This window comes from Sceloporus occidentalis, unplaced genomic scaffold (genome assembly GCF_023333645.1).
Source record: "Sceloporus occidentalis isolate IW3139 unplaced genomic scaffold, rSceOcc1.0.p SCAF_1, whole genome shotgun sequence".
In the NCBI taxonomy this organism is placed as follows: domain Eukaryota; kingdom Metazoa; phylum Chordata; class Lepidosauria; order Squamata; family Phrynosomatidae; genus Sceloporus; species Sceloporus occidentalis.
Genome location: NW_028316981.1, coordinates 220,914,496 through 220,939,527, shown reverse-complemented (window position 1 = coordinate 220,939,527; position 25,032 = coordinate 220,914,496). Strand labels below are relative to the sequence as shown.

Below are 25,032 nucleotides of genomic sequence, written 5' to 3'. Positions count from 1 at the left end.
CAGCAAGCTTGTTTTCTGCTGCTCCAGAGAACAGGATCCAGAACAATGGATGCAAACTACAGGAAAAGAGATTCCACCTCAACCTCAGGAGGGACTTCCTGACAGTAAGAGCTGTTTGACAGAGGAACACACTCCCTCAGACTGTGGTGGAGTCTCCTTCTTTGGAGGTCTTTAAGCAGAGACTGGGTGGCCATCTGTGAGGATGCTTTGATTGTGATTTCCTGAATGGCAGAGGGTTGGACTGGATGGCCTTTGGGATTTCTTCCAACTCTATCATTCTATGATTCCTTCCTTCCTTCCTTCCTTCCTTCCTTCCTTCCTTCCTTTTTCCATTAAATTCTGTAAGAGCAAAAACAATGCTTGAAAGAGTTGCATATGTGTCTCCCTGCAATTGGGAAATGGAAAATACCATAGTGCATGGTATATTGGGGTAAAGAAAAAAACCTTAACTTGTTCTTTTAGAGTATTTAGGCAAACTTTTGAATGCAACTCAGTGCAAATTTTACGGCCATCCCCACCCTCATCCCCTGCTAACAACATCTCCTTGACAGAGATTGGTGCTTAAGGAAACCCCAGTCCATGGATTTCTTAGACCACAAATAAATCCAATCTGACAGTGCCACCATGTGGCAGATATTGGACGCTTCAAGGAGTGATTTCTGACCAGTTAATACAGCGTGCTGCTGTACTGCTAGCGGAAAATGACAGAGACATGGAACAGTTGCTAAGGAAGGCAAAAGAAGAAAGTGCAAAGGCAGGCTTTTGCTGAATATAGAGAAAACAAAAACAATGACCATGGAGGAACTACATCAGAATGCAGACTACAGCCAAGAAACCAGAAGAAGACTAGGAATGAGAAGGGCAGCCATGAAAGAACTAGACAAGAGCATAAATAGTGAAAACATACAACTCAACACTAAAGTTAGAGTAGTCCAAGCCTATGACACATGTGCCGTCTCTGGCACGTGAAGCTCTCTCTGCTGCCAGGTCTCTGGGGAGACGGTTAAAGGGATGGGAGAGTGGAGGAAGAAGAGCCAAAGCACACCGCTTCCCCTGTTCTCCCATGCCTTTAACTGGCTTCCCGAAGTCAGGAGGACAGAGGAAGGAGCAGAGGCGGGGTTGACCTTGCCATCCCTTGAGTCTGAGAGAATGTGACTTGTGTGTGTGGTGCCTTTAAGTCATTTGTGACTTATGGCGACCCTAAGGTGAAATTAACATGGCATTTTCTTGGCAAGTTTCTTCGGGGGGGGGGGGGGTTGCTATTGCTAGCTGAAGCTGAGAGAGTATGCCTTGCGTGTGTGCGTGCGTGCGTGCACACACCTTCAAGTCATTCCTAGCAGCCCTAAGGTGAAACTATCATGGGGCAAGCTTCGTCAGAGGGGGATTTCCATTGCCATCCTCTGAGGCTGAGAGAGCGTGACTTATATGTGTGGTGCCTTCAAGTTGCTTCCAACTTATGGCGACCCTAAGGAAAAACTATCATGGAGTTTTCTTGGCAAGTTTCATCAGGGCGGGGGGTTGCTCTTGCTAGCCTGAACCTGAGAGAGTGTGCCTTGGCTCCCCCGGAAAGCCTGCCCCCGGAATTCAGAACTTCTACCCCAGAAGGCGGATGTCCTCCCACCCCCCTCGCTACTGGGTGACACCCAATGTAGAACGCCACCGAGTTTGGGCACTTGGTCTCTAAAAGGTTTGCCATCACTGGTCCAAGCTATTACATTCCCCATCACCATGTATGGATGTGAGACCTGGACAGTGAAGAAAGCAGATAAGAAGAAAATCAATGCATTTGAGCTGTGGTGCTGGAGTGCTGAGGAGACCACGGACAGCCCAAAAGGCAAACAAATGAGTCCTTGAACAGAACAGAGGTCTCTCAAATCTCCTTGGAAGCCAAGATGATCAAATGGAGGCTGTTGTACTTTGGCTACATCATCATCATAAGAAGAGTCTGAAATTACATGACCTAAGCACAGCAATGGAGGACAGGGGTCTTTGAGATGCCTCATCCACACCATTCACACATGGGCATCCACAGTACAAATTGGAATAACCCTTGGCACATGAGCCAACTGGGGAATTTAGAGAGCAGGCCCCAAGTTCTCTTTGGAAAGGAAAGAATATGTTATTCTCAAACTCTGCAGTATGAAACCAGTGAATCATAGAATTGGAAGATACCACAAGGGCCATCCAGTCCAACCCCTGCCATGTAGGAAATCTCAATCAAAGTATCCCTGACAGATGGCCATCCAACCTCTGTTTAAAGACCTCCAAGGAAGGAGACTCCACTACACTCTGAGGGAATGTGTTCCATTGTCAAACAGCCTTTACTGTCAGGAAGTTCCTCCTAATGTTGAGGTGGAATCTCTTTGCCTGTAGCTTGCATCCATTGCTCTGGGTCCTAGTCTCTGGAACAGCAGAAAACAAGTTAGCTCCCTCCTCAATATGACATCCCTTCAAGTATTTAAACAGGGCTATCATATCACCTCTTAACCTTCTTTTCTCCAGGCTAAACATACCCAGCTCCCTAAGACGTTCCTCATAGGACATGGTTTCCAGACCCATCACCATTTTAGTTGCCCTCCTTTGGACACACTCCAGTTTCTCAACATCCTTTTTAAATTGTGGTGCCCAGAACTGGACACAATATTCCAGGTGGGGCCTGACCAGAGCAGAATAGAGTGGCACTATTACTTGATCTAGGCACTATACTTCTATTGATGCAGCCTAAAATCACATTGGCCTTGTTAGCACTGTTGACTCATGTTCAACTTGTGTTCTACTTGGACTCCCAGATCCCTTTCACATGTAGTGTTGTTCAGTTAGGTGACCCCCATCCTATATCTGTGCATTTCATTTTTTCACCCTAAGTGCAGTACCTTGCATTTCTCCATGCTGAAATTCATTTTGTTAGCTTTGCCCAGCTTTCTAGTCTATTCAGGTCATTTTGAATTTTGATCCTGTCCTCAGGGGTATTAGCTACTCCTCCTAATTTGGTGTCATCTTCAAATTTGATAAGTATACCCTGAATTCTGTCATCCAAGTCATTGATAAAGATGTTGGATAGCACTGGGCCAAGGACAGAACCCTGTGGGACCCCACTGGCCACTTCTCTCCAGGATGAAAAGAAGCTATTGTTGAGCACTCCTTGTGTTCGATCAGACAACCAATTACAAATCCATGTAACAGTTACCTTGTCTAGCCCACATTTTACAAGCTTGTTTGCAAGAATTCATGGGGAACCCTGTCACAAGCTTTACTGAAATCAAGATATACTATATCCACAGCATTCCCTTCATCTCCAAAAGCCTGGAATGACCTGCTGGAGGAGATCTGCTATGTAACATCTTTGGAGGCCTTTAAAAAGGCAATAAAAACGGATCTCTTCCGGCAGGCATTCCCAAATTGACCTCCTCGGAATGTTCACTCTCCAGTTGGGAACTATTGTTTTTAATGCTATTTTAAGGTGGGAGGGAGATAGGGAATTGGATTTTATATGCTTTGCTATGTTTTTCCTTGTGGTTTGTTGTGTTCTATTTTTATTGTTCTTATGTTTGTTGTTACCTGCCTCAATCCAATACAGGGAGAGGTGGGATACAAATAAATATTATTATTATTATTATTATTATTATTATTATTATTATTATTATTATCTACCAAGCTGAAATTTTATCAAAAAAAGAGATTAGATTTGTCTGGCATGACTTCTTTTTCTGAAACCCGTGTTGACCTTTTGTGATTATGGCATTGTTTTCTAGGTGTTCACAGACTCTCTCTTTAATGATCTGCTCTAGAATATTTCCTGGTATTGATGTCAGACTAACTGGACAATAATTGTTGGGATCCTCTTTTTTTTTCCCCCTTTTGAAGATGGGGACAATGTTTGCCCTCCTCCAGTCTACTGGGACTTCTCCTGTTCTACAGGAGTTCTCAAAGATTATTGCCAATGCCTCCAATATTACATTTGCCAGTTCTTTTAATACTCTTGGATGTAGTTCATCTGGTCCTGAAGATTTATATTCATTTAGATTAAACAGGTATTCCTGTACTATCTCTTTACTTATTCTGTGCTAAATTTCCCCTGTTCTGTCCTCTGCTCCATTTTCCTCAGGCTGAGCACCCTTTTCCTTTTCTGAGAAGACTGAGGCAAAGAAGGTGTTGAGTAATTCTGCCTTTTCTCTGTCCCATGTTAGCATTTTGCCATCTTCTCCCCGCAGTGGCCCTACCATTTCCTTCTTCCTCCTTTTGCTGCAGACATACCCAAAAAAGCCCTTTTTGTTGTTCTTAACCTCTCTAGCAAGCCTGAGTTCATTCTGTGCTTTAGCTTTCTGATTTTACCCCTACATGTGCTCACTATTTGTTTGAATTCCTCTTTGGTGATTTCCCTGTTTTTCCATTTCTTAAACATGTTCCATTTAAAACTTGGCTCCCATTTTCTTCCTCATTGGAACTGTTTGAAATTGTGCCTTCAGTATCTCCCTTTTGAGAAACTCCCATCCATCTTGAACTCCCTTCTCTTTTAGTATTCCTGACCATGGGAATACCCCCAGTATTTCTCTAAGTTTACTAAAATCAGCTCTCCTAAAGTCTAGAAGGCGTGTCTGACTATGCCTGGCTTCTCCTTTCCATTGCATAACAAACTCCAGGAGAACATGATCACTCCCACCTAAGGATCCCACCACTTGCACCCCATTAACTGTGGATACCATGCTTGCAGTACTGTGGATATCATGCTTCATGGGCCAGGGCCTTGTCAGCTTGTTCAGTATAATGAACTTGGATAACATTCAGTTGAATCAAAACACATGTGATTTTTGCTAAGTGATAGAATTCAAAGATATAGCCATGTCAGTCTGTAGAATCAGCATGTAAAGAGATCTTGTAGCACCTTTGAGACTCACTGAAAGAAAGAAGTTGGCAGCATGAACTTCTGTAGACTTCAGTCTACTTCCTCAGATGCATTTGACATTCTCTCACACAAATGACTTATATAGGTCTGTTCCTGGCTTTCCACTCCACCAAATACATCTGAGGAAGTAGGCTGAAGTCTATGAAAGCTCATGCTGCCAACTTCTTTTTTTCAGGTGCTACAAGATCTCTCTACATACTTTTGCTATGTGGTTCAAGATACTCTTGCATGCCAAATATACAGCTGAGGCAAGGCTTGTCAATTTGGCTGTAACATAGAAAGCCAGGTGCTTTATGGTGAGATGGAATCCGCAGTCCAATTTATTCCAGAATCTCCATAACTTCTTGTTCTCCCTTCCTAAGGACAGGAGGAGAGGGATCACTGTTAGTGTGACAGAATAAAACAACAACAAAACACAAACAAAAACCTGAAAGGAGGTTGAAATGCAGCAAACAGGTTCAAAGAGAGATGTTTGATGCATGTTGTTATTGTTGTGTGTCTTCAAGTCGTTTGCAACATATGGTGACCCTAAGGCTATTGTAGGGTTTTCTTGGCAATACTTCCTCAGAGGAAGTTTGGCATTGCCTTCTCTGGAAGCTGAGAGAGTGTTACTTGCTCAGGCTGAGCTGGGAATCGAACCTTGGTCTCCAGAGTTGTAGTCCAATGCTCAAAACCCCAAACCACACTGGCTCTCATACTGCAATAAAAATAAACTTTCCCCTTTTCATTTCTGAGGTCCATCGAGCTCACAAGTCACAGAATCATAGAGCCACAGAGTTGGAAGGGATCACAATAGTCTGGTATAATGGAAAAGCTCTTAAATATTAACACTAGAAACAGTCATAGTGAATAATTTTATTTTATTTTTTGGTTATACTTTTATAAATTGAATTAATTTCATTTAAATGCATAGAAATATCATACGGAAATTGTAAAAGAGATTACATGTTTATGAGGCAATATTCCAAATGCAAGACTCAGATACTCCCCCCTAAAGCGATGCAACTTTGAAAAACCTTGTTGCCCATTTAAAATATCAGCTTTGTAGGCAGCAACAGAAAACAGTTCTTAAGAAGAAATATTTTTACCACCTGTGTGTTCAGAACAGAGCCACAGCTCCAAATAAACATTTGTTTTAAGCCCAACTAGTTTCTATAGGCTTTTACACAAAGCAGAGAATAAAGTGTGCAAAGATAATAGCCAGGAAATTTGCAGCTAAGATGGCAGCTCCTCCTGTTCATTTTGGACACCAAGTCCTTGAAGATCCTTAAACCAATGTGCACTAAAATAATTTACATATAGCCCTTTTCTTGGTGTATATTAAAATACACACATATATATATTTATATAAAAATAAGATGTACCCTTCTATTATTTCAAATGCTTGGCAATTTAAAAGAACAGCTACTACTACTTCATGCTTCAATGTCATTACTTTTTTTCCTCCCCTGATGTGTCATTTTTTTTGTTAGGAGAGAGAAGAAAGTTTTGGCATTGAAAACCGCAAAGAATTAAGTGAAAAGGACTTTTCACCTTGCAAACCCATGACATGTCACTTTCTTTATAGAGAATTCATAAACGAATTCAGTGGATGATTAAGAGAAAGCAGGTGGATTTACCTAGTTGGACATGTACAAATTCAGGTGTATGTCGTGAGATCTTGACATGGGATTGTACTTATCAGATCTGACTTCCATTACAGGTAAAAGATCCAATTCACTAGAACAATGTCTCTTGTGCAAACTCCACAAAAAATGACTGAAGACTTCACTCTTCACACCCTTGCTTTGTGCAGAATAAAAAGTAATAACAAAAGGGAAAATAAAGAGATTACTTTTATGGACTACTACTACATAGCCACTGGCCATACCTTAGTCTGAGGTACTGTGGGAGCTGTAGTCCAAAGAAGTAAGTTTTCCAAGCTGTGGGCCTAGACCAATCTTAGCTATAAATTAGGGCCAGGGTTTTGGATGAGTACAGAATATATATACCCAAAATTTACATTTCCCCTAGTATGTAAAATCCGACTTTGATTTTAGCCTCAGATATTCACTTTAGTTGTATTGCAAGAATACTCATATAGCAAAATCACTTTTTCCCCCTAAAAGGAAAATTAGAAATCTTTCTTAACCCCTCCTCAAATGAGGAAATATTATCGCACCCAAGGCAGGGTATCCAAGTTGCTTTCCCAAAATTATGTCAAGTAAATTCATGTTTAAGCAGGGACTTTCCCCAATGAGTTGCTTTAGAGAGACACTCCTTCATTAGCCTCTTAAAAATATATTAAGCCTCAATGGAAGGAGGAGATAGGCCAGAGAAGGCCAGAGATGTGGCCCAAAATTACCAAGATGTCCAGGGTTGTAAGAAGTGTATCCTAGTAGCCTACTCTTCTACTCCACAATAGATGGTACTGGACTCTCCATGAAACTAAACTAATTTGACTCAACTCTAGTAGTCAGCCCTCCATATCTATGGGTTCTTTACCCATGGATTCAACCATCCACGGCTTGAAAATATTTTTTAAAAATATATAAATTGCAAAATGCAAACCTTGGTTTTGCCATTTTATATAAGGGATGCCATATATTTAATGGGACTTGAGCATTCATAGATTTTGGCATCCATGGGGGATCCTGGAAGCAAATTCCAGCTGATATCAAAGGCCCACTGTAAATAAAACAGCATCTGTCCCTCTCAGTGGTTACTTGTTGCATTACTAGGTTGCACTTCCTATCCTCCTTTAATAGCCTGGGATGAATGGGAGAATAAGTATACAGTTGGGCCTCCATATCCACGGATTCTTGATGCACGGATTTAACTATCCACAGCTTTAAAATATTCAAAAATATATAAAGTTCAAAAAGCAAACCTTGATTTTGCTATTTTATATAAAGAACATCATTATGCTATGCTACTGTATTTAATGGGAACTTAGCCTCCAGGGATTCTGATATCATGTGGAGTCCTGGAACCAAAGCCACAGCAGATACCAAGGACCCACTGTACCTCTATGAAGCTGCAAGGCTGTGCTAAATTGGCAGGAAGCTGCATCCAGAGACCCTTTGCCAATCTTCTCTTTGGCTCACTAGATAGAAGAAATGTTCTGCTAGAAGACCTCCAGTCCAGTTAGTGCATCAGATGGGAGAGATTCCTGCTGATGGAGTGGTGAACAAGGATGCATATGGGCAGCATTTCTTGGGGAAAGGATCAACTTGCAATATGCACCATGAGCTCCTTTTATTCCTCAGCCCTTGACAAAGCTGCAGTACTTCTTCAAAGTGAGAAATTCTCTAGGGCTAATGAGAAATGCCGCCACCATCCTTTGTGTTACTGAGTGTCACTGGAGGTCACAGCTGCGCTGTCAGGCTTCGGTTGCTTTGGGGTCCCCTGAAAGAGGCATTTCATGATTAGTCCTTACTTCCACACTTTCACAATTTTCCCTGACTCTTTTTTAGTGTGCTATATATTTTTACAGTTCATTCTGTGGAGTATCTTCCTTTCAAGGTTTTTAAACAGAGGCTGGATGTTCATATGCTGGGAGTGTCTGGTTGTGTGTTCTTGCATGGCAGAATAGGGTTGGAATGGATGGACCTTGAGGTCTCTTCCAACTCTTCCAATTCTATGATTCTATGATTTTATGGTTGGCCTCACAGGAGCCACCTTGAATTGAAATACTGTACACTGATAAGCTGGCATTCCAAATGAAAAACAAATAGGAAGAAATACTTGTGAAAGAATGGAATATAATGATAAAATATTTTGAAAAAATGTGGGGAAAATTATTTGTGTTAAACCTTAGAGAATAAGAGGAAAATTAACTAAATTAAGATGATAACAAAGGATTTAAAATATAATTATATCAGTATAGATGGAATGTATATTTAGATTAATCCAAGTGTTTTAAGTGACAACTTCCATACTTGAATGTAAGACATTTATGTTTGAAAATATGTGTAGGCAAAATGAGATTTAATAATAGGATGAATAATTGAATATTTCAAATTAAAATAAATCAGATAATCAGATAATAATAACAACATAGTTCTGCTGGGAAGGAAGTCACATGTTACATGTTAGGTTATGTTTTACTGTTATTTGTATAGTATGTTATATTGCGTAAATGCAGATATGTATGCAAGTATATTATGTTTGGTTTTTCTTTTCTTTATGGAGTAAAGGGATGTTCTGTGTTACTTTTATGTCAATATGTTGATGTTTTCATCCTTTTGTATTTTAATTATAACTGATGATACTGAGAAAATAAATAGTTGGGGGGAAATAAAATACTGTATTCTCTCTTTTTGTGTGTGTGAATGTGTGTGTGAGGTTCTCAGACGTGGACTCTGCTCGCTTTCAGCTCTATAGCAGCTGTAGATAGATTAGGGTAACACCTTACACCAAGTCTGCAGAATGCAAAGCAGAGGCACATAGCCAGAAGCAATTCAGCCCAAGGATCTACGGCAAGGTTTTAGATCAAGCACTCTGATTATTTCTGTGAAGAATTTTGGGACTTTGTATCCCCAGTTCCTCACAGAAAAACAATGCTTCTCCAGGAACTGGGATTACCTCTCTTTGCTGCAATCTCCAAAACCTCTACTTGCTCCAAAAGTAGTTTTTAGACACTTAGAGGTTATTTAGATGGTGAAAATAATCCTGTTAGAATGTGGGTTAAATGATTGTTGTTCACATGCCTTTTGAATGCACCCAAGTAAGTTCGGGGGGGGGGGGGGGGGTTACCAACCCCCAACCCCCACCCCCCCCCACTTAACCTGGGATAATTGGTCTCGGAGTTTTTTCTGAGTTTTCCTAAAAGTTTCGCATTCTTGGCTGTGTGAATAACTGATGCAAATAGACCTGAGACAAACTGTTGCTGATGGGGTGGAGCTTCTGTGAGTCACAGGGGGGTGGACCTAGCAGACTAGCTATATATATAACTACTCCCAGAGCCTTTCCAGACCAGTTCATGCCACAGAGAGGAGAAGGAGAGCAGTTTCTGGGCAGCTATTTTGAGTGGTGAGTGTTTGAATTTTTTAAAAAACTCTTGGAAGAGTGTGCTTGTTGCTGAGGGGATGGAGCATCTGTGAGTCACAAGGGAGTGGAGCTAACAGACTAGCTATATATAAAACTACTCCCAGAGCCTTTCCAGACCAGTTCATGCCACAGAGAGGAGAAGGAGAGCGGTTTCTGGGCAGCTATTTTGAGTGGTGAGTGTTTGAATTTTTTAAAAAAACTCTTGGGAGAGTGTGCTTGTCGCTGAGGGGATGGAGCATCTGTGAGTCACAAGGGAATGGAGCTAGCATATATAAAACTACTCCCAGAGCCTTTCCAGACCAGTTCATGCCACAGAGAGGAGAAGGAGAGCGGTTTCTGGGCAGCTATTTTGAGTGGTGAGTGTTTGCATTTTTTTAAAAACTCTTGGGAGAGTGTGCTTGTTGCTGAGGGGGTGGAGCATCTGTGAGTCACATCTGTGAGTCACTAGGGGGTGGAGCAAGCAGACTAGCTCTATATAACTCCTCCCAGAGTTGTACGTGAATATTTTCATCCAAGCAAAACTACAGCAGATGTAGCAGGGGAAGAGCGAACTTTGGTTTTTAGAGGTTCTCCTTTAAAAATTTCCCCTTTTTAAAAAAGAACTTTTAGGGGTTTCTTGCTTAGAGGAAGTGAGTCAGAAACCTTCAGAACAAGGTAGCAGCCAGGACATTTCTATAAAGTTATATTCCCAGTAGATTGAGTTTACTGGTAGAGAGTGGTGAAAAGGCCAGGTCATCAGGGGCCCTAACACTGGTGTTTACTGGAGGGTTTTTTGTGAGGAGGGAGCCCACAGTCCTGTTTCAGTGATTACCTAACACTTCTCAGTATGGACACTGAGGGAACTGCTGCAGTCACCTACAACACTTGTGGGATGTTTGTCTTCTTGCCTACAGATGTGGAGAACTTCACATGCACCAAGTGCAAGTTGGTAACACTCTTAGAGGAGAAAGTCCAGCATATGGAGCTCAGAGTAGCTACACTTCAGCATATTAGGGAGCAAGAGGATTCCCTGGACAGAACAGAACAAATGGTCCTGGACATGGACCACACAGAGGAAGTTGCTGGGGAGGAGGAGGTCACTTCACATACACAGGAGGCAGACAGCTGGAGGAATGTCACAGAGAGAAGTAGGGAAACAAGGGATCTTTCTGGGAACTTGCAGCTACAGAATCAACTTGAAGCTCTTTCTCTTATCAAAGAGGACAAGGAAGAGCAGCATGGACAATGTTCAGAGACAGAGCAGGGAAACAGGAGAACACCAGAGGGAACAGTTGCTGCTAAGCCTCGGAGGAGGTGTGTTTTGGTGGTGGGAGGATCCTTGCTGAGGAGTACAGAAGCAGTGATTTGTAAGCCTGACAAGATATATCGGGAGGTGAGTTGTCTCCCTGGGGTAAAGATCCATGATGTGACAGAGAGGCTGACAAGACTGATCAAGCCTACTGACCAATAACCCTTCCTTTTGGTCGATGTGGGAACCAATGATACTGCAAGACATAGCCTTCCGAACATCAGAAGGGATTATGAGGCTCTGAGTAGGAAGCTGAAAGAAATGGATCCACAAGTTGTCATCTCGTCTCTTCTGCCAGTTGAAGGATGTGGTCCAGAAAGTGAGAGGAAAATAGCAGATGTAAACAACTGGGTCCGTAAATGGTGCCACTGAGAACAATTTGAATTCTTTGATCATTGGCTACGGTTCCATGAGGGGGACTTCTGGCAAGCGATGGGTTGGCAGAAACGTTTTTGCCAGCAGTCTCAAGAATTTGATCAGGACGGCTTTAAACTGAGTTGTGTGGGGATGAGTTAGTTAGGATCAGATCCAAAATAGCTGATCCCCTTGTTGCCTCTTCTACCTTTTGGACAATGAAATTGTCTCTAAGGCAAGTGAGGAATTTGCTAGACCTTGAGGATTTGGCTGAGTTTGACTTCCAGCAAATATCAGGATAGTTGAAGTTACCCATTACTACTACATCTCTCCTTTCTGAGTGTGTGGTCATCTGTTCTAGAAAGGCATCATCCAATTCCTCCGTCTGACTTGGGTTCTGTAATAGACTCCCACAATAACGTCCCTGTTGTTTCCCTCCCCTTTAATTTTTATCCAGATGCTCACCCATGTAATAATAATAGCATGGGGTGAAACCAAGCCATAGATAAGCATCTTTCATATAATATTGTAGCTTTTGAAGGACAGTACAGATAAAAATAATTACTAGTAGAAAAAAGTTTGGTAGATAATGATAATTTGTTGTTACTGTGTGCCTTCTAGTCATTTGCAACTTATGGCAACCCTATCATAGGATTTTCCAGACAAGATTTGTTTAGAAAGGGTTGCTTGTCTCTGAGGCTGAGAGTGTGTGACTTGCCTAAGGTCACCCAATGAGTTTCCATGGCCAAGAGGAGAACTGAACATAAATCAATTCAATTCAAAAAATGCTTCAAAAGTAGAAAAGAGTCTTGAGGCACCTAAAAAGCTACCAAGCACTATTGCCATAAGATTTCATGGACTACATCAGATGCAAGTGGTTTGGCACTGGGTATACTAGATTAATGGGCTGTTGTTGTTGTGGGCATTCAAGGTGTTTCCGACTTATGTGACCTTAAGGCAAGCCTATCATGGGGTAATCTTGGCAAGATATGTTCAGAGGTTTGCCACAGCCATCTTCTGAGGCTGAAAGAGTGTTATGTGCCCATGGTCACCCAGTAGTTTTCATTGCCAAGCTACATGGGAGCTCCTGGTCTCTGGAGTCATAGGCCAATACGCAGACCACTACACCACACTGGTTCAATGGTCAAAAGGATAGCCCAGTTCTTATGATTCTGTGAACTCACCGGAGATGTAGATTTGGCAAAGTTCAGATGAGCGTACAGCATGATGGCAATGTCCTTCTGGTCTGCCTCTAGTGCAATGGAGAGCGCTGTGCTGCCATCCTGAAAGAGAAGGCAATTAAAAGCCACCCCAGTGATGGTAGTTCTTGCTGGATGGACCATCATTTCCAACAAATGAGAAAGGCAGGGAAAAGACAAGACTGACTTCACCCTCTCACACCGGCTATCATCCCCTAGAATTCCAGGAAAGGGTACCCATAATTAGATCGAAGAGGACTATTATCATTTCTTAGCCAAGATAAACTAAGTGGAGCTCCCATGTAGCTCTGAATGCTGGGGGTCAAACAAGATATTATGTCATAAAATAATCTTATGCATAGGTTTTTCCCTTCTTGGTCAATGCGGAGGTTGGTATCCTCTTTCTCCACACGACGCAAAGCCTCCCCCCCCCCCCCCGCCGACCTACCACAGACTCACTGCAAAACCCTTCCAGCCATTCTATGCCTGGTGAGAGTTGGGAGAGATTGGAGAAGGTTACATCCTTGCAACCAGATGCAAAAAGATGTTCACTGTGACCTCTAAAGGACATAGACAGACACTTTTCCAATTCCCCCCATTGCTCCCACAAGCCATGGCAAAGGAACAGCAAAAATTCAGGTCCTGCAGAAATAATCCAATTTGAGATGGCTCTAACTGCCCTGGTTCAGTGCTTGGGAATCCTAGGAATTGTAGTTTATTGTGTCACCAGAGCTCTCTGAAAGATTATTATTATTATTATTATTATTATTATTATTATTATTATTATTTATACACTGCTCTTCAGCCAAGGCTATCAGAGCGGCTTACAGTTTGTTAATTAGACATTTCCTTGCCCTCAGGCTTACAATCTAAAAAAAGGCTAAATGTCTCAGAAAACTACAGTTCCCAGAAATCTCTAGCATTGAGCCAGGGCTGTTAAAGTGGTCTGAAACTGGATTGTTTCTCCAGTGTATTTTGGACCTCAGAGAGGTATCTGTAGCTACACTATACTGGGACATACAGATTTGCAGCCCCTGAATGGATCATCATCATCATCATCATCATCATCATCATCATCATCATCATCATCATTTTTCCTTTATATGCCACCTTTCTCCCAGAAAGACTACAGCAAAATAACAACGAGGCCTCACCAGCACCACTACACACACACACTAAGGACCAGCTGAATTTGACAGGGAACCAATTCAAAAAGTCAGTTTATAGATTTCTGTTCTCTGTTTCTTTCCTTATTTGTTTAAAGCCATTGAATCTCATACACCTGCCAACTGAGGTTGGTTCTCCATTACTAAATAGTGAGGGACAAGTACTATTAACTCAGATACTTCAGTGCTGAAACCTGGCATATATTACTTGTTTATTTCACTTGATAGGATATTAAAAAACGCTGCATTGAATGTGTGTATGTAAAGCAAAAACATCTAAAATAGCTTGCTTTGTTTTTACCAAACAGTGCAGAAGGCAGGCAATCATGTTGCTCTTACTACACCCTGCATACCCTGTATTATTGTGGGGTACAAATATTGTGTTATATTATAATCACAGTTACATAGAGGCCAAAAAGCATGAACCTGGACAGGCTATGATGACCTGTTAACTTTGAACTTCTCATGAGTGGTCACACTCATGTCATTTAATGGGTATATGTAGTGCTGATTTCCAATCTACTTCCCTGCTGTGTGCATTTTCTCTTCAAGTTAACTGACAAAGGTTTGTTAACCTAAAGCATAAATCTTTCTGCTAGCATCCTTTGCATTTTCCTATAGCCCAGTGGTCCCCAAACTGTGCTTTTTAAGGAATTTTGGAGTTCAGCTTCAGATTAGACTAAGACAACATGGCTAAGGCTAATGGGAGCTGAAGTCCAAAATCTCTTCAAATGCATAGTTTGGGATCCACTGCTATAGCCCATCCTATTCCAAGCATCCTGGAATTGTTCTAATTTTATTACTGCTTGATTAAATCAATGTCACTACCATCAACCAAAAATATTCCTTTTGAACTCTGAAATCAAAATCATCAACTAGGTGGAATGGCACTCACACATTGGCTCAATTTGAAATGAGGCAGAGATGATGCCAGATTTCATACTGACCCCTCAACACAGGCTGGCCACCCCCATACACAAGCAGGCAGCCTGGTTGAGCCACTGTTACTTCCATCATCCCCTGATTAGAATTCTGCTCCTACTTCAACCTTGGTACAAGCTGCTACTTTTAATTTCATTAGTTCTTTTGAGTGTGTGTGTGTGTGTGTGTGTGTGTGTGTGTGTGTGTGTGTCTGTGTGTGAATGCTATTGCATGAATGGTTATTTTCCCCTTTGCTGTTAGTCAATAAAATTAAGTTGTACTTTGCACTCTGAGAGTTCTAGTTTTTCAGAACAGTTAGACAAAGGTGAAATCCTAATTCTTTGAATCTTTATCCAGAGTTCCTCTCGCTGTTATTAATTGAGCTATTAAAGTTCCCTTATTATTTATGGGTGCCCTCTTAGGATCCCAGCTTTTTGGGTAACACTGTGGGTGCTGAGATGGAATAAAAAGGGCTCCTTCCACTAGCCAAACACAGCTAGTGGTACAGGAAAGACTTACATTGTCAGACAGGGCAACATCACAGCCAGGGGTGGCCAGCAGAAGGCGGACAATCTCAGTGTGGCCATGTTCACAGGCGCACATCAGTGCCGTGGAACCATCATCATCTTGCAAGTTGACATCTGCTTTGCTTGCTAGCAAGGCACGCACCATATCAAGACGCCCATGGCTGACAGCCAACATCAGTGCAGTCTGTCCAGCCTGCAGGAGTGGAAATGGAAAAGGCAACAGTGTTAAGCAATGGTGTTAACTCCTTGGGCAGGGAGAAGAAAGGGAGCCCTGGTGGTGCAGTGGTTAAATGACTGTACTGCAATTATCAAGGTTCTGAGTTCAATCCCAGGCAGAGCTCCAAGGCCCACTCAGCCTTGCATCCTTTCATAGGTCGGTAAACCCAGCTTGTTGGGGGCAATTAGCTTATGAAGATACAGAGGTGTAACCCTAAACCCAAACTGAAAGTTGCAGAACAAAAACGTCTAGGGGACAAAAAGAACAATGATAATAAAATAGAAAAAGTTTTATTGGAAGCAAACTAGAAGAGTTGGATAAAAAACGGGAGGGGGAGTGCTAGGGGCCATTCAGACTACCTTTTACCCCAGATCAGAAACCGATTCTTGCACGTGAAGTTCATATTCACCCCGAATCTCCCACAAGCGAATTGGAGGCTTCCACAACCGTTTCGTGGCAAATGCCCCTTAGCATTTGGAATCAGGGTAAAAGCTGTATCTTTTGGAAAAACCCGGGTTTGGGGAATATGAACTTGCCCCCGATCATGATCGGGGCCAGTTCATGGGAGGGATTTAGGTCAGAGGAAGGGCAGAGGGCAGAGTATTCCCTCCTCTTCATTGGGGCGAAGGAGGAGGAGGAAGAGGAGGAGGAAGAAGCCAGGGGAAAGAAGGGATGCCAGGCAATTGGGGTGACTGATGGAGCCAAGGAGCCAGAGGAAGGGCAGTTGGGCTGCCTGAGAAAGGGTCAAGTTCAGGGTAGGTCAGGGGGAGGGCACAGAATGGAACAAGCCTCCCTCTTGCACCAGGTAGCTCTCTTTTTATTTTTATTTTTTTATATATTTGACAATCTATGCGCATAGTTCAACAGGTAGATATATATATAGATAGAATGTGTTCGCTCGCACTACTTTCCCTTTCATTTGCTTGCTCCAAAGGCACTTTGCAGGAGGCTTTTTTTTCTCTGCGAATGCTACAATGCGAATGCTACAAAAGTTTATCTCTCAATTTGGCAAATTGATACAGAATGCTTTTGCACTCTAAGAAACTGGGCTGGCTGAGGGAAAGCAAGGGATGCAGAGATGGTATTCCAAGGTGAGGAATTAATTATATTATATTATATTATTATTATTATTATTATTATTATTATTATTATTATTATTATTAGGCATTCTGGGGTGGCAAGGAGGGAGAATGCAGGATGCAGAGATGGCATTAGATTGCATTTGGGGGTTAAAAACGGGGCCAAGGGAAGATCCATAACCTGCAGTGACCCAAATACCCACAACACACACACACACACACACACACACACACACATACAGAGGAGGTTTTTAAATTTGACAAAATATGCGCATTCTGGCACCTGGTTTTTTTAAAAACAGGAGGGGGGAAGCACACTTCCGATTGCCCAATGGGAGTAGGAAATGTCGGCTATGATGAATGCGGAACTAAATTTGATTGACAGCAAAGGCACCTTCATTTTACATCGATTTCTCTGAGAGGGCATTCAGGGATAAAATACCCTGATGAAGTAGTGAGCACTTGCTTCCGGAGGAGGGGGACCGAATCTTCCCGGTTCCATCCAGCGCAAAAAGGACAATATGAATGGGGCCCTAGTTTACTGATACGCGGTATAGAAATGTACTTGCTATTGCTATTGTAGAAACCACTCTAAAGGATTAAGCACAAAAATTTGAAATAAACAAGGACATAGTGGACAGCCAAAAAGACAAACAAATGGGTCCTAGAATAGATCAAGCCAGAAATCTCCCTGGAAACCAAGGCCTGTTCCGCACGGGTGGAAAGTACGCGCCGTGTATGTACCAGGGTTAGAAAGAGGCATCCTTTCCAGACGCCCTAACCCTAGTATGCGCTTGGAGCGTACAAAATGGCGGTGCCTGTTCTACACGGGCACCACCATTTTGATGTTGCGGACGCCTAGTGTCCTCACATCGCGTGGCAGAAACGACGCCGCGATTGCGGCATTGGTGACTTGAGGCGCCATTTTTGTGCCACAAGAAGAAGCTGAATTTTGCAGCTTCTTTTTTGTTGAGTCCGGGAATTGCGCGGTTTGTCCGCTGCGGTTCCCGGACGCAGCAACCAGCGGCGCCGGCAGACCGCCCTTTTTGGGTGGTCTGTAAAGCACCCAAGATAATCAAATTGAAGCTGTTGTACTTTGGCCACTTCAAGAAAAGGCACAACTTACTGGAAAAAACAATAATGTTAGGAAAGATGGAGAGACAAGAGGAAATATGGTAGGTAGATGGCTGGGCTCTATTATGGAAGTCACAGATATGAATTTACAGGGCTTAAGCAGAACAGTGGAGGACAGGGAGTCCTGGAGATGTCTCATCCACAGGGTCACCATAACCAGTTAAGAACAACAACAAACACAGACAAACTCCCGATTTGAATACAATTCTTTTCTTAAAATTCTTACTACAGTGGACCCTTGGTATCCACTGAGGTTTGGCTTCAGGGCCCACTGTGAACCATTATATACAGTAGTTTAGTACAATGGGGTTCCTTATATAAAATGGCAAGATCATGTTTTATTTTTTGGATTATTATTATCTGAAAAATATTTCAAGCCATGAATGGTGAAATTGGTGGATATGGAGGCAGAATTTAATGTGCTGAGTTTGCTTACAAAAAGAAATGGCAGGAAATGAGAACCTGAAAAGAAGAAGTGCATTTTTATCCACAAAAATGCATGCAAAAATAAAAAGGAGATAATCTTAAAGCTGCTACATTTCTTTCTTTCCCTCTCCCTCCCTTCTTCCTTTTTATGCACTATGCATGTGGAGGAGAGAAAGTGAGAGAAAAGGAAGAGTAAGCTTTAAAATCATCCACTGCTTCAACAAAGTAGAACAGTTGGAGGTTTGAACACCCAACCTGGGCAAAAACATAATCCTTCCCATGGCTACCTTATCTGATTTGTACATCCCACTCTCTGATGGGAATTCGGGTACCTGGCTGGCTTTGGCATTAACGTTGCCCATTTTTAACAGCTGCACAATGGTCTCCATATCACTTTCTGACCGGGAGGCAGCCAGTGCTGTCAGCATAATGGCTGTATAACCAGCTTTGTTCTGTTGGTCCACATGGCACAAGCCTAGAAGAGGAAAGAAGTTATGAGATACCTCATTCCTTTGGACATTGTCTTGCAGCCCCAAATCCAAACCCCAGGCAAAACAGGCAACTATCTGAACCTGTTTTCAAAAATATCCAGAGAGAACCCATCATTTCCCCAGATAACCTGGTATTGATAATAACTCCTTGTTTATGATTAGCTTAAATCAAGTCAGGTGAATCCTGGGATTCTGGACAATAATGTGGTACTCCTAGGACCTACTTGGGGCAACATCAACTTCCTCCCTGTGACAAAAGAATCTGGAAAAATAAAACCAATCCAGAATTGGACAGGAGTCCACCTGAAGAAATAAGGGTTTAAACATTAACAAGGGGCTCATATGTTCACATATTTGTTGCTTCTAAAAGCTATGTAAGAGGAAAACATTTCTTTAAGTAGTGTCAAAGTACAGTAGTGTCAAAACACCATAAGCTGGAGCGTATCCAGAGGAGGGCAACCAAAATGGTGAAGGGTCTGGAAACCATCAAGCCCTATGAGGAGCGACTTAGGGAAATGTGTACATTTGGCCTGGAGAAAAGAAGGTTAAGAGGTGATATGATAGGCCTGTTTAAGTATTTGAAGGGGTGTTATATTGAGGATGGAGAAAGCTTGATTTCTGCAGCTCCACAGAACAGGACACAGAGCAATGGATTCAAACTGTAGGAAAAGAGAATCCAGCTCAACATTAGGAAGAACCTCCTGACATTAAGAGCTGTTTGAGAGTGGAAACACTCCTTCGGAGAGTGGTGAGTCTCCTTCTTTGGAGGTCTATCAACAGAGGCTGGGTGGCCATCTGTTGGGGTGCTTTGATTGTGAATTTAGACTGGATGGCCTTTGAGGTCTCTTCCAACTCTATTCTATGACGTGATTGTTGCAATTCCTGGTCTTGATTTCTTTTTCTTAGCTGTTGTTTATTGAGAATGAATGTATTATGTCTGCTTGACATGATGGAAGACTAGTGGAGACAAAATATTATTATTATTATTATTATTATTATTATTATTATTATTAATATAGCACCATCCATGTACTTTACAAAGAAAATAATTTTCTTTGTTATACTAATGTTGATTTTTTTGCCTGCCACTCACCAACTGTAACATCAAACATAATTTTATAGCAAACCAAGTTATAGATAAAGCATTTTATGTTCCTTAAGCAATAATGTAACTTTCAGTCTGTAAAGGAAGATAATATTGCATTTTCAGTTTTTCTTAAAATATCTGATCCTTTCCATCCCTTCAAAATTTCCAGAAATTGTAGACCCATGGGCTCTATTATTCCCAACTCTGATCTTGGTTTCTTGCCCATTGCACCTTACCCAGTCCTCAACAGACCCAGATCATTCATACCAACGAGTGCTTTCACCCAAGAGCTGAAATGAATTTCAGAGATGTTTTTAGGAGTTGTAGTCTAGTAGTGATCAGGACTGAAGTCAAAAGAATATGACTCAAACAGCCACATGTTTTAGTTTAATGCTCACATTAACTAAGTCTTAGTAGAGACGTCTCATATTTAAAAAAGTACTGAAATTAGAAACCACCAAATACTTGTGTCACAGGAAAGTGTGGTGTAGACATCTGGGGAAGCCAAGTGGGTCTGACAAGGACATTCGGATTATTAAATTTGGTCCCTGAGCCTGAGCTCAAGCCCTTTCCCCAAATTTCTCTTGATATAAATCCCAGCTGACATGGCATAGTGGCCACAGACACAAAGGAATTTCATTGTTAGGAAATTCATCCTCCAAAATATTATGATCATGTGGGTTTAGCCTCCAAAATACTCAGCACTTTGGAGCTGTGGACCACATGAAGTCTAGAGATCCTGAGCAACCCAAATCCATGTGCTACAGCAAAAGTGGCCAGATGAGTCATCATCTCATGAAAGGGGACTTCCTTGAGTCCCAAATTTTTCCATTTCTCTGTGCTCACCTACCTGTTTCAAGAAGTTTTGTGACAACAGGGAAGTTGGAATGTGAAACAGTGTAATGCAGGGCCGTGTTACCATTGGCATCAGCCATATTGATGACAAGCTCCAGCAGTTGTGGGGAGATGGCTTGAAAAGCAGTGAGATGCTGTGAGACCAACTCTGGATCTGCTTCTTTGTGGCAGGAAAGCCTCAACCAATAAGGCAGCACTGTGGTATATGCCACTTTCTAGAGTAATGTAAAGAAAACAGCAATAACAACACATTTCAGGTATGACACTAGTATGTCCTAGTATGTCTTAACAAAATCAATGGTCTTCTTTAAAAATCTAGCTTTCATTTTATTTTTCTAGTGTGTTTAAATGACAATCTAATCTGCCTTTGGTTCAAACAGCATGACTTCACCAAGAAAACTCTTGGAAGTGTGGTTTTGTGAATTGCAGGGAAGTCCCTGTGAAGATATTCCAAATTTTCCAACAGTAATACAGATATTCCAATAGTTATTTCCTATTAGACATCTCCTCTTCATCTGGCTACATGTCAAAAGACCACTGGAATATACATGAGCCCAGTGTGGTGTAGTCGTTTGACTACTGGACCAGAACTCTGGAGACCATGGTTTGAATCCCATATTGGCCATGAAAACCTACTGGCTGATCTTGGGCAAATCACACTCTCTCAGCCTCAGAGGACTGCAATGACAACCCCCCTCTGAAGAAACTTGCCAAGAAAATCCCATGATAGGTTCACCTTAGGGTCTCCTTAGGTCAGAAATGACTTGAAGGCACACAACAAACATGATCTCACAAATGCCTGTCCATAAAACTGGAACTGTCTAGTGTGACAGTCAAAGAAATGAGCCTCACAAATGGAAGTCTATATGACCACCCACATTTTAAGTTTCCCCCCACTTTCCCAAACTATATATATGTATACCATCTCTTCATCCATGTGTGCATTGGAACTATCCAAGTATTTCTGAAGAACTTCACAGGATGAAAGCAGCTCCTTGCTGAGTACCATACTGGTTATAAAACAGAAGAGGGAAAAGGGGGATATATTAGCGTTTGAATGGAACATACTTGGTGAAAGTAGCATTTGCATGAAACATGCAGATTTAGTATTATATGTAGCAGCCTCTGTGAATCTGTGGAAAGCCTTGATGTTAAGTGTACTTAACCAGAATTCACCTTAACTTTTCCTACTATGTGGCTTATTGATACCTATGAACTAGAAACTGTGGCTTACAACAAACTCTTGTTCCTTAAACAAGCCAACAAACCAGTGGCATCTCTAGTGTTGGTGTCACCCAGTGTGGGTGCCTAGAAGGGGCTGCTGGGGAAAGGTGGTGGTGGCAGCCTGCCTTGCCCACCCCATTGTGTTCCTCGCCTGTCCCCCTCTCCCCAGTTGCATGCCAGCTGCCACCCAGCCAGCCACAGGAAGGGACACCTACCCTGCCCAATCTCTCCTCCCACTGCATCACTTCATCAAACAGCCATCTGGCCATCACCTGCCCAGAGACCCAACTAGGCCTGCTGGGAGATAGGCAGGCAGCCAGACAAGTAGGAGGTGATGGAAGGCAAGCATGCTGCCCCACCATCTCTGCTGCCTTGGCTTCCTCCTCATCCATGAGAGACAGGGCAGTGGAGAAAACAATGGGGGCACATGCATTCTTGCTTCCCCTTCTTCGGTGCCTTGTTTCCCTTGTTCAAGAGAGCCAGAGCAGTGCAGAAGGTGGGATAGGTGTATGCTTGCCCTTCCTTCTCTGGTGCCTTGTCTCCCTCATCCAAGACAGCCAGGGCAGTGGAGAAGGTGGGAAGGGCACTTGCTTGTTCCTCCCCTTCTCCGGTGCCTTGTCTCCCTCATCCAAGAGAGGCAGGGCAGTGCAGAAGGTGGGAGAAGTGCATGCTTGTCACTCCTTCTCTGAAGTTTATCACACAAAGGAGATCAGGAGTTTATCCCGTGAATATCCCAGAAAAAAATCACATAATTACGTGAAATAATTTCACATGACATTGCACAAAACCTGCCATTAAAGTGGTCACAAAGAAGCATTAACACACATCTTTTTACTTTCAGGATTTCAGTGACAATGCATTTCCGATAACACTTTATTTGTGCAATTGCATGTGATATTCATTCACATAATGACTCACTATTTTTGCTTTATTTGTGGAATGCTTTAAATGCACTTTAATCTCTCTTTATTGCCAAAATTAGCCCCTGTGAGATAAACACCTCTGGTGTCTTGTCTCCCTCATCCAAGAGAGCCAGGGCAGTGGAGAAGGTGGGAGAGGTGTATGCTTGTCCCTCCTAGAATAATAGAATCATAGAGTTGGAAGATACCACAAGGGCCATCCAGTCCAACCCCCTGCCATGCAGGAACTCCCATTCAAAGCATCCCCGACAGATGGCCATCCAACCTCTGTTTAAAGACCTCTAAGGAAGAGACTCCACCACACTTCGAGGGAGTATGTGGTGGACAGCCCTTACTGTCAGGAAGTTCCTCCTAATGTTGAGGTGGAATCTCTTTTCCTGCTGTTTACATCCATTTTTCCGCATTCTAGTCTCTGGAACAGCAGAAAACAAGCTTGCTCCCTCCTCAATATGACATCCCTTCAAATATTTATATAGGGCCTTTTAACCTTCGCTTCTCCAGGCTAAACATACCCAGCTCCCTACGTCGTTCCTCATAGGGCATGGTTTCCAGACCCTTCACCATCTTAGTTGTCCTCCTTTGGACATGCTCCAGTTTCTCCACATCCTTTTTGAATTCCAGGTGAGGCCTGATCAAAGCCTTCCCTTGATCTAGACACTAAACTTGCATTGGCCTTTTTAGCTGCCGCATCGCACTGTTGACTGATGTTGAACTTATGGTCTACTTGGACTCCCAGATCCCTTTCACACGTAGTCTTATTCAGCCAGGTGTCCCCCATCTTATATCTGTGCATTTCTTTTTTCCGCCCTAAATGCAGTGAGTTTCTCTAGGGAAGACAATGTGGAATAATCAGGGTGCAGAGGCTTGATAGCCACAAAGATGCCTGCACTGATAGTTACCCAGTGGTGCTTGCTGGTTCCTTGCTGGGTCCTGCTGTTGGTGCTGCTATTTCACCTCCCTCATTGGGGACTCTAGGGTGAGTGGTGGCTGTTCCAGAAGGCTTTTCAGACTCTGCTACAGCTGCCTGCGCTGCAGGGAGCCCTTCACTTGCCTCATGGTATTCACTCTCTGTGCTCTCGTTGTCCGAGACATTCTCAGCGGTACTGGAATCCTCAGAGGAGGTGGACTCGTACCTGAGCAGGGGCAACAGGGCATGAGAAGGGTCACAAAAGGTTTAAAAAACCAGTCTTAGACTTATTGGAGAGGGTGAGTAATGGAGTCCTGGCTTCCTCCTGGCTCTATGTCACTAAAGTGGGAGATTTTCCTTATGTCAGGTGTGATTATTTGGGACACCCTGAAAAATACATGGCACTCAGTGAGGAAAACACAATCTGTAGTCATGGGTATTGTGGTATGTGTGTGGTGATGGGCTTGCATGCTCCTGTGAGGCAAGAGTGCTGCTGGTGGGGTCTCCCACATCAGAGCTAGACTAAGTGTGCCAAACAGCTACTGGGCAGCAACAGTAGTGAAGGGTGGAGGATCTCTCAGAGACAATGGCAGTGGCACCATAGCTAACTCTTGTTAGTATTGCACAGAAGGAAACACTAGTAAACTCCTTTTGAATGTCTTTTATCATGCAAACCCTTGGATGAGACAATCCAAAATGAAAAAGGTAGTGCCAGAAGATAAAACTCCCAGGTCGGATGGCATTCAAAAAGCTACTGGAGCACAGCAGAGGACAACTACGAGTAGTTCTGTGACTAAAGACACAAATGGACTCAGAAGGGCAGTCAGCTGTTGACATGCTCAGAGATGAAAGAAAATCTGAAACTCCATAAAATATATTATAGGAACATGGAATGTGAGAAGTGTGAATCAGGAGATGTTAGACATACTAAAACAAGAAACGGAACATATAAACATTGCAATACTTGCAACAAGTGAGCAAAAGTGGACAGGAATGGGACATTTTGAGTCAGATGTTTTACTCAGTAAAATGCAGTGTTTTACTCAGGAAATGAAAATCTAAGAAGAAATGGAGTGGCATTAATAGTGAGGAGAGCTGTAGCTGAAGCAATCAAAGCATATAATGCAAAGTCTGACTGAATCATATCAGTAAGACATCAGGGAAAACATATCAGTATAAGCATAATCTAAATTTATATTCCAACTACAGAGGCAGAAGAAGAAATTGAAATATTCTCTGCTGGAGTCCAAGAGCAGATTGATATCTCACCAAAACAGGTAGTTAATCATAGGTGATTGGAATG

At 42.5% G+C, this 25,032-nt stretch overlaps 1 protein-coding gene across 1 annotated transcript in view; it reads right to left on the bottom strand.

Annotated features, from left to right (window-relative positions):
- Nucleotides 1–5,760: 5,760 nt before the first annotated feature.
- KANK2 (KN motif and ankyrin repeat domains 2) overlaps nt 5,761–25,032 on the bottom strand; it is a 132,095-nt gene continuing 112,823 nt past the window's right edge. The window contains 8 exon segments of the mRNA XM_089489069.1: nt 5,761–8,238; nt 8,240–8,290; nt 12,761–12,859; nt 15,382–15,582; nt 18,578–18,720; nt 20,674–20,893; nt 21,601–21,688; nt 23,722–23,955. Coding sequence (XP_089345195.1) covers nt 8,200–8,238; nt 8,240–8,290; nt 12,761–12,859; nt 15,382–15,582; nt 18,578–18,720; nt 20,674–20,893; nt 21,601–21,688; nt 23,722–23,955 — 1,075 coding nt within the window. The 3' untranslated portion in view covers nt 5,761–8,199.